Source organism: Photinus pyralis, unplaced genomic scaffold (assembly GCF_008802855.1).
Source record: "Photinus pyralis isolate 1611_PpyrPB1 unplaced genomic scaffold, Ppyr1.3 Ppyr1.4_LG3a, whole genome shotgun sequence".
In the NCBI taxonomy this organism is placed as follows: domain Eukaryota; kingdom Metazoa; phylum Arthropoda; class Insecta; order Coleoptera; family Lampyridae; genus Photinus; species Photinus pyralis.
Genome location: NW_022170509.1, coordinates 9,341,533 through 9,355,569, shown reverse-complemented (window position 1 = coordinate 9,355,569; position 14,037 = coordinate 9,341,533). Strand labels below are relative to the sequence as shown.

Genomic DNA, 14,037 nt, shown 5'->3' with positions numbered 1-14,037 from the left:
CTTGTATGGTGGCCTGCCATGCGCAGGGTAACCTACAGGAAGCAGCTAGGAAAGGTCCAGCGACTCGCCTGTCTGGGAGTCACTGGAGCCCTAAAAACCACGCCAACCTTGGACATGGAGGAACGTCTGGGACTAGAGCTTTTACACTTAGCTGTGGAGGCAGAGGCTCGGAAAGCTTCCATACGGCTAAACGATTGGAACGAATGGAAGGATCGAGGCAGCCTTGGGCACGGGCGGAACTGGGAGGAAACCCTCAGAACCGATCCCCTCCTCGCAAGAAGGGATGTGATCCGGGCTATCTTTCTAAGACCAAAGCGTTATAAAGTCATTCTCCCGGATAGGGAGCAGTGGCTGAACTCGGATTGCCCGTTCCTCAAACCCGAGGGGCTCGTGTGGGTTACAGACGGGGCCCAAACAGAAAGGGGGAGGCATGGGTATACAAGGTGTTTGGTAAACATGCGGCAAAAATGAAGAGGTTATTCCTTGGACTATTCTAATGTTATTTTATCCTTTGATGATTTTTGAAAAAACGCTTCGTTGCGAAGATACATGTGTAATTTCTGCCCTTATTACTTAAACGGTTGTTTGTGAAATCCTCTATCATGGCTCATTATTCGAATGCGTTTTTTCAAAAATCATCAAAGGATAAAATATCATTAGAATAGTCCAAGAATAACCTCTTTCATTTTTGCCGCATGTTTACCAAACACCCTGTATATGTGATCGACCGAGAGCCAGCGTCAGCGTCTCCCTTGGTCAGCATAGCACCGTGTTTCAGTCAGAGATGTTAGCGATCATGACCTGTGCACAGGAAAACCTCCGTAGAGGTTACCGCAATAAGCATATATACATATGCAGCGATAGTCAGGCGGCGTTGAGGGCGCTGTCGGTAGACAGGTTCTGATCAGCTACGGCGCTTGATTGCAGGCGAACTCTAGATAGATTAGGTGAGTCTAATAGGGTAAGCTTGATTTGGGTGCCAGGGCACTGCGGAATAGGGGGCAATGAAAGGGCGGACGAGTTGGCTCGCGAAGACAGTGGTGGAGTCTTCGTCGGACCCGAGCCTACCCTAGGGATTGCTCCCTCCGTTGTTAGGGCCAGGATTAAAGACTGGTTGACCAGTCAATTCCAGGCTCAGTGGCAACAAGTAACCGGACTTCGACAGTCCAAGGCCTTTCTAACAGGGCCCCTTGGCAAATCGGGGTCTTCTAAGCTTGTAAAACTGAATAGAAGCCAGATTAGGAAGATCACCGGTGTCCTTACGGGACACTGGATGGTCGACTATCACCTGCATAACATTGAGCTCGCGGAGGAGTCCACGTGCAGGTTTTGTGGCGAGGCAGATGAAACTACCGAGCAAAGTGGTCTGTCATTGTGACGCTTTGATCAGGGACAGATATCAACTCCTTGGAGAGATACCTGGAACCGAGGAGGATGAAGCAACTTAGGTTAAACAGGGTCCTATCCTTCATTGAGAGGAACGGGCTCTGAACTCAGTTGCGAAGAAAGGGAGTAGGCACAATGGGCCTCTGGTCACTGGTGTGCCTAAGTGCTGCCCGGTCGGGCTCCCCTGCGAATAGAATAGAATGCTAACAAAACGGCGGTCGTGCGATGTCCGGTGACTTATCTAGCTTATTTAGGTAATAAAGAAATGGAAAGGTAATATTTGTACATTTTTTAGGGAGCGAAGAAGCTTGTGACTTCAGAAAGGAGGTTGCCTTTCCCCCTTCTGCTTACTTGTCGACGCCTTTAACACTTGTTCAGGTTAATTAAAATTCGTAATTTTCGTTCAAATGTAATAGTGGTATGTATCTTCCCCAAATAAACACATTAAAAGTAAAATGATGAGGTAATTGCTCATAATGGACGCAATGGTTTTATGAAGTAGCACTTTGAGCAACCTTGACCTAAAATGCCGCAATATGTATTATTATAATTATTAAACAATATATATTTCTTGCGGCTACATTGACAAGTCGACAACACCTGCAAACCACGCGGCGCCTCTTTCACGCTCATTTTTCCAAAGAAAAAAAAACAAAAGCGCTCGCGGTATCCAACAATTTATTACGTCGAGAAAGATTTTAAGATATCGTGCACCTTAGTATTTAAACCACAGTTATAAACAAGCAATTAAATGAAAACGTTTGGCTTTCAATGAGAAAATCAAGAACGGACGCACATTCCGTCATTCTATAGTAGTTTACGCAACAGCCCAGATGGTATTCTTTACCAAAATCTCTAATTAGACGAACTTGTCTACCGTTCGATTTGTATAAAAGTAAAAAGCGGAACGTAACTTCCTAATTTTTACGTAATAGACGTCCGATCGCTCTATCTCTAACTTCCTCTAATAGTAGAGTGCTCCGTGGCAGAAATTATGACTTCCGTGGGGGTTTTGGTGTCACAAGCTGAAATTCACAAAAAATGAAAGGTCATCATATACTGATTCTAAATGTCAAGGCCGTCCAAAATCGGACCATGCATTAGGGCACAAAACGCAAAAAACGAGTTAAGCACATGTACGGAAAGAAGAAAAAATAACGAATTTTTTTGTATATAAATCAAAATTTTCTTTGTACAGTGAAAGTAATAATAAATTATCAAACGTTTCCAATTACATTGGGTTTTACGGAAGAATTAAACTTCAAACGCGATTATCTCAGTTCGATATCCCTAAAAATGCAACTTTTGCGTTTACATCGTATTATTTAATAAACGGAAGCCTATATCAAAAAGTTTTACTCTTAAAAAAAGTTTCGCTTATCGTTTATCTTTACATTGCACTGAGAATTATAATTTTATGTGCAATAGTAACCAAAATATGTAATTAAAAGTAAAACAACGAACTTTTTACTCACTTACAAACGAAGCGCTTTCGCTCCGGTGAATACAATCCATCTCTACATTTCCCGTAGCTCCATTTCGCTCTTACTCATAGGTACGTTCTCGACACGGGTATACCAAAGCTTTGCCAATATAATTGATACAGATAATTATTAATTACATAAATCAATGAATGTGAAACTCAAAAAGAGACCAAACCATAATTTTAAGAAACATAAAAAAAATTGTAGATACAGAACATCGCCTTATACTTACAACCCCAGGTAACTTTTTAAATGTGTCATACTAAATGATATGCACTTAATAACAAAACAATAATACCCTAAACTAACACGTAGCAGTAATGTGATTTCTTTTCCTAGGTAAGTGCATTAAAAGAATGACAAATAGAAAAAATTTGATTCCATTTATTTACAACCTTTTCGTCAACTGAGCATTCAGAATCGCCGTGCTCTTAGATGTGATGTCAGTAGAATTTTGCACGATCTTTGGACCATGCTGGGGCATAACTTACCCTTTATACATTCAGTGAGAATTTAGAACAGTTAAATTGTTAGGAATTGGCCGCAATGTGATGAAAATGGACAAAAGTTAGCCATAAGTTGCCACCAACAGAATACTCACTGTTTAAGGGTGTGTTTTTAAATCAAAATATGGCACCCTGTCCAAAATTGCCCCCCACAATGAATAGTACTTATATTAGTAGAAAAAGCGAACTTTTGCCCATTTTCATCACATTGCGGCCAATTCCTAACAATTTAACTGTTCTAAATTCTCACTGAATGTATAAAGGGTAAGTTATGCCCCAGCATGGTCCAAAGATCGTGCAAAATTCTACTGACATCACATCTAAGAGCACGGCGATTCTGAATGCTCAGTTGACGAAAAGGTTGTAAATAAATGGAATCAAATTTTTTCTATTTGTCATTCTTTTAATGCACTTACCTAGGAAAAGAAATCACATTACTGCTACGTGTTAGTTTAGGGTATTATTGTTTTGTTATTAAGTGCATATCATTTAGTATGACACATTTAAAAAGTTACCTGGGGTTGTAAGTATAAGGCGATGTTCTGTATCTACAATTTTTTTTATGTTTCTTAAAATTATGGTTTGGTCTCTTTTTGAGTTTCACATTCATTGATTTATGTAATTAATAATATTATCTGTATCAATTATATTGGCAAAGCTTTGGTATACCCGACCCGTGTCGAGAACGTACCTATGAGTAAGAGCGAAATGGAGCTACGGGAAATGTAGAGATGGATTGTATTCACCGGAGCGAAAGCGCTTCGTTTGTAAGTGAGTAAAAAGTTCGTTGTTTTACTTTTAATTACATATTTTGGTTACTATTGCACATAAAATTATAATTCTCAGTGCAATGTAAAGATAAACGATGAGCGAAACTTTTTTTAAGAGTAAAACTTTTTGATATAGGCTTCCATTTATTAAATAATACGATGTAAACGCAAAAGTTGCTCAAAATTTGTCAAATTTTTAGGGATATCGAACTGAGATAATCGCGTTTGAAGTTTAATTCTTCCGTAAAACCCAATGTAATTGGAAACGTTTGATAATTTATTATTACTTTCACTGTACAAAGAAAATTTTGATTTATATACCAAAAAATTCGTTATTTTTTCGTCTTTCCGTACATGTGCTTAACTCGTTTTTCGCGTTTTGTGCCCTAATGCATGGACCGATTTTGGACGGCCTTGACATTTAGAATCAGTATATGATGACCTTTCATTTTTTGTGAATTTCAGCTTGTGACACCAAAACCCCCACGGAAGTCATTTCTAGACGACTTTCTTTGCAACGAGCACTCTACTATAAGTTTGAAGTGCAAAAATAACAAATTAATTTACCTGTCACTTCCTCCGTGTTGGCTTTTGACTAATTTAACGGCAAAAAGAAACTGGATGGCGCACACCAGCAGACAGCACAGATTTAGGGATAGAGTCAGCGCACATAATGCTAAAGTTACCTCGTACACCACCACATATTCCTCAGCAGTAATCACAGTTAATTGTTCCGCCCTCAACAGTTCTCTAATATCGTGAGCTGTTACAGGTGAAATTTTTAATAAAAAAATTAACGACAACAACGCTAACAGCAAACTGACCAAACATAAAAGTCCCAAACTCACTAGCATTTCCTTAACACCTATTTGTTTCGACTTGGTGATAAATTTGTTGACGGTACTCGGATTGCGCACCCTCGAAATGTTGAGGCCCCCGTTCAAAGTTTTATTTCCCGTCGACAACAGCGAGTTCCCTATGGAGTGCTTCGAGTTGTCCAAATTGGTCGTGTGCGTCAACTGGGATACGTTCAGAGGATACTGCTGGATTCTGGAGGTGTTCGCCATTGGTGATCTGTATCTATGGGCAACTTGATCGACACGATGCTCCAGTACCATCGAGTTATCCTGTCGGGACGAGCGGTTGCCCACGCCGCCGTTCGTTATTAACATGTGCTTCAGCATTTCGTAGTGGTACAGGCATTTGTCCGCGGATAACTGTTATCCGAGACCTTCCATTAATATTCCAACGTACGTTTGTATCGATGATTTGTATCACTCACATAATGTTTCCACATAGTTTGAAAAACAGACATACTTGAAATGTTCATCCCTCATTTTTCACCAGGTCGACCGATAATGTGCACCGCAAACTAATCTGCCCGCGTTCTCGTAACAATTCCATCTTCTACCGTTGAAGTAATGCGGAAACGCTTTATGCTCGACGAAGTGGACGCATTTCTAGGCGAGATGACCTGAAACACACAGTGCCATTTAGTAACACGTAATAAACTTCACTAGCGGGTCAAATAATTTAGAACGAAATTTGGAAACTGCTACTTTTACGATTAAGGAAGAGGAAGTGCTGGTACAATAAGACCGAACTGTTAACGCCCTACGGCTGTTTATCGTAGCTCTCATAATGAAAGAACGCATTGTATAAAACTAATTGAATGAATTATACAAGTATGCATTTATGTTTTAATCACTTTATGCAATTAACCAGCGATTAATCTTCCATTTCTCAGTAATCAATGAAGAAGTGGCATTGTTCCGACACAACGAAATTTTTTAAAAGCCGGACTGTCATTGGTCCCTCTAGTTGAGGGTAGCGTGGGAATGGGATAATGAAAATAATCTTCGCTTATCAGTTATAGTTCTTTGTTCCGCCTATCTAAAAGCCACCAATGGGGAATAAAATGTTGCACAGATTCTTCTGCAAAACACTTTACCACGGCCGGGCCAAATCGATTTGGACATAACGCCTTTTGCTCACATTTACAATTTGTAGTGTGTTCGTAAGGGGGCGCCGGCTGGCCCAAATTATTGAGTGCGCCACATCTCTCAAGAGCCCTTTATACATTCTTACATAAAAGGAATGGACCCGCATTTATCCGCTAAAATTCGATTTAAATATTCCCGAATCCGCCCCCGGCCGCAACGAAGGAATTCAAGATTGCGCTATGTTTCGTTTCCGTGGAACACGTGTTTTTTTCTTCTCTGCCCTACATTCAAATGGGCTATAATTTACAATAAAAGTGTCAAACAACGTTATACGAGGGAAGTTAATGATCCATATCGACCGATGCCTGTGGGCGCGTCGATATTAACAATTTTCGTCTAGGATTTGCTTAAAGGAGAAATTTGGGCAGATGTATTTGAGGGCACAGGGCAGTGGTATTTTTACGTTTCAATTACCTAGTTACTGTGACTGTTTCGATTACAATTACTCTAGTAACGTATACTTTTATCTTTACATTTATTGCATCCATCTAGCAACTATATGATTGTGTTAGATTATAGGCCAAAATAACAACATTCCAGTACAGCATGGGCATTGTGATTTATAGCGCATTATAAATACAAATTGCTCTTTTATAATTATGCTGATCATACTTTCAATTAAATTCTACGTAAATATGTTGTTTTTCAATTGACAGTATCCCTTTGTTCCTAGTCCTGATTTTACCAGCCAACCCGTAACATGAATTTCTGACCGATTTACGTGTTTTTATTTATATTTAGATACAGTATGTTCTCTTAGGGATGGTATTCAATACGAGTATGCAGAATTAAACGGTGTAATAAATATTATAGCGATTCGGGGATGTGCTGTATTTGGAAACATCGACACTACGTTGTTAATCTATAATTCAATTTATTACAGCATATTTTTTTGCATGAATATGTTACTGTCTATTTACAGGGTGCTTCATCTGATGGCAAATGACGTATGTTAGGTCGTTGATTGTTGCATATTGCACTTGGTATTGAGAATTAATACTATTTATACTAATTTTTTGCCCCGACATGTTCCTTTGTTTTGTTATAATGTGATACTTAACGTTATGCTCCTACTATTTATTTGAACTGGGTAATTATGATTATTAATATTTGGCGGGGTGGCTTGTTTCGAATATGTATTGTGCTATATTTAATTTCGATATGTAATCTCGATTTGACGTAGCAGATGAAGGTGGCAAAAAGTCCACACCTGACATACGTAGAGATATATGTATGTTTATATGTACTGTTTTTTTGTGTCTTAGAAAAGAGCCATCTTGCCGGCATTGCTATCGAAGCCTACAATATTTTGTTTATAATTATGTATGCGTGCGAGTCGATGGTTGCTCTGTTATTTTTGTTGTCATGATTTGGTCTTTTGATCGTGTTACTGTCATGTACTCATGAGGTAGGGAGCCTGGCGTTCGGTCTTTTATAACCCGGCACTTTATAAGTATTGGGTTGGACTGGCCCCAGAGATGAATGAATGAAAGAGTTGGGGTCACGCTTAGTGGAACATGAGGGCGCTGGCCAAGCCCGGCCTCACTTGCGCAGAGATCTGCTAAAAGCGTACGGTGTGTTCTCGTTGTGTCCTTTTGTTTTTTTGTATCCTGTGTGAAATGCTCTTCTGAGAGGCCAACTCCTAGCGTTTTCATACAATGCTGACAGGTCATGACCAGAGCAACTAAAGACTACGCGGTATGGGATTTGGACTGGCCATCCAATATCCAAGCTTATGTGAATTTGAATTTATTTGTAATGTTTTAAGGATTGTTTTTTATGTTATATGTGTCAAATATTAATTCTTTAGGAATGCCAGTGGAACCTATGATTCGACAATTTACTTTGACAACCATCATAACCTACATTTATGTCATTACAGACAACTAATTTGCTACAAAGTTTAGGTAATATTAATTTGTTAACTGGTTTTTTTCTTGGTCAGTTCTTTTTTCCCACATATTGTTATATTTGTATTCGGTGAACTATCACTTTATAAACTGAATCTTGCAATGTGAATTATTTGGATTAAATCTCCGTTTTTAAAACATGTACTTGTTCTATTTATATTCCTTACTTGATCCTCACTCCGACAGGCAACACATATCTCGTAGCGAGTTTTAAAACACAACGTAGTGTAAGTGATCCTGGTATTTGTTATTGAGGTTAGGTAGCTTTGTCTAGACTATCATGTGGCATGGGGTTCAAATGGTTCAATTAGTTTGGGAGGGAAAGTTTTGAATTAAAATCTTGAGTTGCGCAGTCTCTTGGGACTGGTCTGGATACACCACAATACATAAAAACATATTAGGTATAACATCGGTTGGTTGCGCTATTGCAGCCACTTTCTCTGTCCCTCCGTCCGTCCGAGGCCTTAACTACTTCTACCGTTTTCATCTTTATTAACTTCAGTGCGCAATGCCAACTTTTTTATTTATTAAGATTTTTTGAAATTTTAACCACAGATGGTTCTAGTAAAGCCGAACATAGTTCACATAGGTATGGCCTTTTGGGAAATACCGATCAATGCGTGGAAGATGAGCTAATGTTGCTCGTCATATTTAAAAATTTACATATGTACCGCTGCATAGGAAACGTGAACGCAAGTTGGGTGTAACGATAAAATAAGCGTATTAAAAAAATTATTAAAAAAGGTTTTCGCATTTTCCATGCCATTGATCAGTATTTCCCAAAAGGCCATAGCTATGCGAGCTATGTTTTTCCTTACTAGAAGCACCTGTGCTTAAAATTGCAAAGAAAAGTCTCCATTAATGAGCAAGTGGGCATTGCGCATGCTCACATCTGATGTTTAAAATATGCGATATGTTTGCCTTTACTTTAGAAGGATGTTTAGTTAAAATTTCCCACAAATAAGGAGTTGGCATTGCGCAGTCTACGCATACGCACATCTGCTTTTGCCTATATGAGATTTGTTTGCCTTTACTAGAAGCTTCTGTGGTTAAAGGAAGACGGAAATTTTAAAGTTACCATGAAGTCTGTGATCCTGAAAACTGGGATACTGGACTAAAAATAAACTGCACAATATGATCTTTCGCACACCTGCCGCTATTTGTGCGGATTTTATTAGGCGAAAATGAATTAACGCACGTGTTTTATCGCTGTTAAGAGATAGGGTAAGTATTGCGCGTTTCATGTTGAAGAGGTGAAGCTGGTGTTATTGAGTCTAATTGTGATTGATGGTATGTGAAATTCGTAAAGGAGATTATTTTATGGTGGAAGTGGTGTTCCTTAAATACTAAAGACAACGAAATGACTGCTCGTTTTCACGACGGTAAAAAAAGCTCGTTCATCTGCGGGCAGTCAGCCAGATTGGTTTTGATGAAGACGCCGTTCATTTTATCGAAATGTAACCTCACATTGTTACTTCATATTTCGTCATTCCTCATGGTTTAAGGTAATATTCTGAAGTTGCTAACACTGAAAAACCCGACAGCTTCAGAAATGACAGCTTACATTTTGTGGGATATGCTAACTTGCTCGTCTACTAAATTAAAATATGCTGAGTTAAACGTGTATATTAACAGTTATTATATAGTGTAACAGGTAGACAATACAATTTTTGGTTTACTTCGACTTATACACAAAATAAATGGCACTTGTGGATATGCTTTAATAAAAACAGTTTTGGAAGCGTACACATTCAACTTGAACTCTTCAGAGAACAACCACGTCGTATGGAGGGTTACGTTTTTCTAGCAAGGATCGCTTTTTTCGTGTCAACCGCATTTCCTGTATTGAGCACTTTTTCCGTATTAACCGCCGATTACCCTCGACAGCCTCGTATATTAGCTAAGGGAAGGGATAATTGTCACACCTTCAATGATTCGCCTTTTTCTTATCTTCCATGGGCCGCATTTTTCGTATCGACCGCCGATTACCATCCACCGCCTTATACATTTGATAGGGGAAGGGACACTGTCGCATCTTTCATGGGTCGCCTTTTTCGTATCGACCGCCTTGTACGCTCGATGGGGTAAGGACCAACTGTAGCATTTTCCATATGCCGCCTTTTTTGTATCAAACGCCGATTACAATCGACCGCCTTGTATACTCGATAACGGAACGGAAACTGTCGGATCTTCCGTTGGTCGCCTTTTTTGGTCGGGCTTTTTCCGCAATTTTTTTGTTGAAAACTCTTAATTAAGATACCTTCAAGCAGTTTTTAGCGTAGATTCCTCAAAGTGAAAAATAGCAATTGGTTGCAGTTTGTCGTATATCCGTCCGTCTGTCACACGTACTTCGTCTACACGAATGAACCGATTTGGGCGATATGGGGCATGGAGGGTTCCCGGACGTTCCGATATTTTTGGTTTTGTGCATGCGCAGTGTCCAAAAATGCTAATTTTGTTTATTTATCAAGATATTTGAATGCAAGTAAACACTGTGAATATAAATAAAACTAACGTCGCTTTCAATATATTGTCTTGCGCATGCGCAATTCCAACTTTCTTTATTACAAAAGGATTTAAATAAAATTTGATGCATAGGCACTTGGAATAAAATCCAATCTAACACCAGTTTCAAAATTTGGTTTGCCATTATTATTAGGAAGAAAATACGGTCTCGTCAATGTTTGTTCGCACGTGGTCGCACGGATGCGGAAAAGTCGACTTTCCGTCACCGTCCAAGATGTCGATTTCCAGGTCTTGTACCGAAATCTGCTCTAGGATAAATTCTATGCATACGCGCGCTATCAAAACCTTGTTATTAATTTCATGCCCGTGGCTCGTGGTCCGCATAACGGCATGTAACCAAGTATTTTTGAAACCTTGTAGTGAAACCTTTAGTTGGTTCATTTTGTATTCGGTTCTTTGGCACTTTGAGCCAAGAAAAATCTTGATTAATGTGCTCATGCGCAGACAGTTTAATGTCAATTTTCTTATATACATATATTTTCTCGAAATTTTAACAACAGACGCAAATACTAAAAATGAGCAGTGCGCGTGCGCAGACTTTGACCTAAGAATTTTAACCACAGATGCTTCTAGTAAATCCAATTTATATCGCAAATCGCAAAGCCAACTTTCTTATTTTGGTATAGATATTTTTTAGTTCTAATAAAAACAAACGTGTAGCGTAGGTAGACAGCAAAAATCAAATCCGCGCATGTGCGGGCTCGGCAACGTCAACTTTATTATAAATACGCACATGCGCAGTGTCATTTCCCATTTATGAAAATATTCCTGTGATATATTAACCAGTACTGGTGTCTTGCTCGTGTCCCTATAGCCTTTCGGGACTTTGCTTGCTTGATTTGTCCCCAGAATGTTTTTCATTTACATTTTTCTCCGTGGACAGTAAAGCGCTCTTTTAAATGCTAACGCCATTGTAGCACGCTGTCTATTGTGCAAACCAGTTCTGAGTATACTTCTGAATGATTTATGATTTCTACCTCGATTTCTACCATCTACCACCAATTCAACTTCTTGTCGAAGATGTCTACACTGTGGTGGAGAAACAGAGGTCGCTCTACAAATTTTCCGCACCTGTTGTCCCATAGAATTTGTTGCTCTAGAGTCCAGGTAGCTACTTATACTCTCTGAGTCACTATTAACACACCTTAGCCAATAATACACCACTGATCGACTCATCATGAATTCTTCCCATGTGGAACAAACCTAATTAGAAAATACCACAAGAAATGATATTACTTTCGATCTTCAAGTTTACCTTTCACCGAACAAGGTGCTTTAAATCTAAATTGTTGGTAAAAATTCCTTCTAGTTATGGGTTATGGGCAATGTGCAGCAAAATATCTCCGTACACTGCTTCCTCTATCTATTCATGGGCTGGAGTAAGTAAAAGAATCCTAAAATATCTTAGGTCGCCGTCTCCCATCTGTCCCTGTCTTCGGCTACTTCTTACTGGAAAGTGATATTGATCTGAAAACTGGGTAACACTCATTACGTAAATAGATGGAATTAGCCACTTTTGTGATGAAAATATATACCTACCAGCTCGTTCTAATAAAACCTCAAGAGTTTTAGAAGAAAGTTTTAACACTTCGTTTTCAATACAAAAATTTAGCACTTCCTCTAATTTGCCATATACGTTCTTCCCATGAAAGTTCGTTCATGGGGTGCATTTGGCGCAAAATGAAATTGGGGCTTCCGTCAAACTTTTTAACCAGGTGAGTAATATAAGCAAATAACACCCAAAGGGTTGCATGATGAACGAAAGTGGCGACCGATTTTCGCTGTTACTTAAAAAGTGTGATTCTATAAAGCACGTGGTTTGGCAAGAATATCTCTCAGAAGAAACGCGCTCGCATACCACCGCGTTTTTTTAATGGATACTGTAGCTGAAGAGAACCGGATAATTTTATTGATCAAACAGTAAGAAAATATAATTATAAGCTAGTGAAAAATTTTGATATTTACCGAGGTACTTGGCCGGCAGTACTTACTTGATGACATTTCAGCTGGGTACTTGAATGTCAGTACGCAAACTGACCTCGTTTTCGGTAACGTAAACACAAGTAATTTTGAAATTATGTAATATGATTCATGAGAATTGGAAGAACTGGTTCTTTTTACATTTGAATAGGAAATACTAAAGGAAGTCACCAGCCAACTGTCGCAACGGACAAATGTTGTCGGTTTACATCATCTTAGTGCACCTGCCGAGCGATTTTTTAATTAATTTTCAAAATAATGCACCCAATGAAAATTTCGGTAACTTCGCGCACTTTTATGAAAGTAATTTCCTTACAATTTGGGGCGAGAAAGAACCAGGAAAGATACCAATTGATTCAAAATTTACAGCCCTAAATAAATTAATAGCGCAACTTTTTTAATTGACGTAAAAAAGTATATTGCACCTTGCGGGCGTAAAGGTATCCAAATAACAAATTCCTGAGTGATGTGCCCCTTTAATTCGGAAACATCCCATTCTAATAAATAATAAGAAAATGTAATCGAGTTCTCAAGAAAGGTAGACGGTTTACCTGAGAAGCAGGTAGGGCTTCATACGTGGCTAGAATCGACAATAATAAAATAGCGAATTACATACCTTGACATGCCTGTCGCTCCGATTTGTCACCATTAACACCCCTACCACTCATCTACGGACTTAATATGATTTTTACACTAGTCTTAGTTTTCAGCACATTTGGAATAGGTTGCGCGCTCACACACAGTTTCGATACTATGTAAATGAACCCACACTTTTGTAACGGCGAAAAACGATTATAGCGCGCCAAATGGATATTTGATGAACCATTCTCTTATAGTAAAGGGAGTGGCCACGACTAGTTCCTCCAATCGTCCACCTCGCTACGACCGCCAAATACTTCAAATTCTTTAGTGCCACGTTTTAAATACTATGGGGTTGTAAAAATTCCAACCGAAACGATCACCTACATTCAGCGCCACAAACTTCTTCCGAATTAATATCACCACTCGCTACATTAAAAAACCCATGAAACAAAAATTAATAAACTAAGCATAACACGGCACCCAAAGAACATCAATTATCTACTTGTCTGGTTTACATAGGCGTCGACCTTGATTCCTTTAAGGTGTTTATATGTTAACAACACGGTGTATGAGCAAATTTCGCAATTTAATCGTTTTCCTCCTACATGCGTCGACTATTTACCAAAAACCGACACCTGACATCATTTATTGCAAAGAAGTGGTTACAGAAAATGTAAAATATAATAATCTCCAAATGCAATGAGGCCCAAAAATATTTCTTTTGGCAGTTACGGTTTGTTATGTCACCTGCGCATAGAGGGGCGGCGTTACCATTGGGCACACCGGTTTCAATTTTGTACATTCTTTTTAAATCCTTAGCGTGCGGGGGTGTGTAAAGAAACTGAGATATTTAACAAATTCTAACTTACTTTTTGAAAGGGCTAAGAAAA

General features: G+C 38.9%; 1 protein-coding gene across 1 annotated transcript in view; it reads right to left on the bottom strand.

The window, feature by feature from the left end:
* Positions 1 to 13,629, bottom strand: part of LOC116165687 — a 40,223-nt gene extending 26,594 nt beyond the window's left edge. The window contains exons 1-2 of the mRNA XM_031480341.1: positions 13,182 to 13,629; positions 4,714 to 5,620 (exon numbers count right to left, since the gene is read on the bottom strand). Coding sequence (XP_031336201.1) covers positions 4,714 to 5,330 — 617 coding nt within the window. The 5' untranslated portion in view covers positions 5,331 to 5,620; positions 13,182 to 13,629. The remainder of the gene's footprint in view (positions 1 to 4,713; positions 5,621 to 13,181) is intronic.
* Between the last annotated feature and the right edge of the window lie 408 nt (positions 13,630 to 14,037).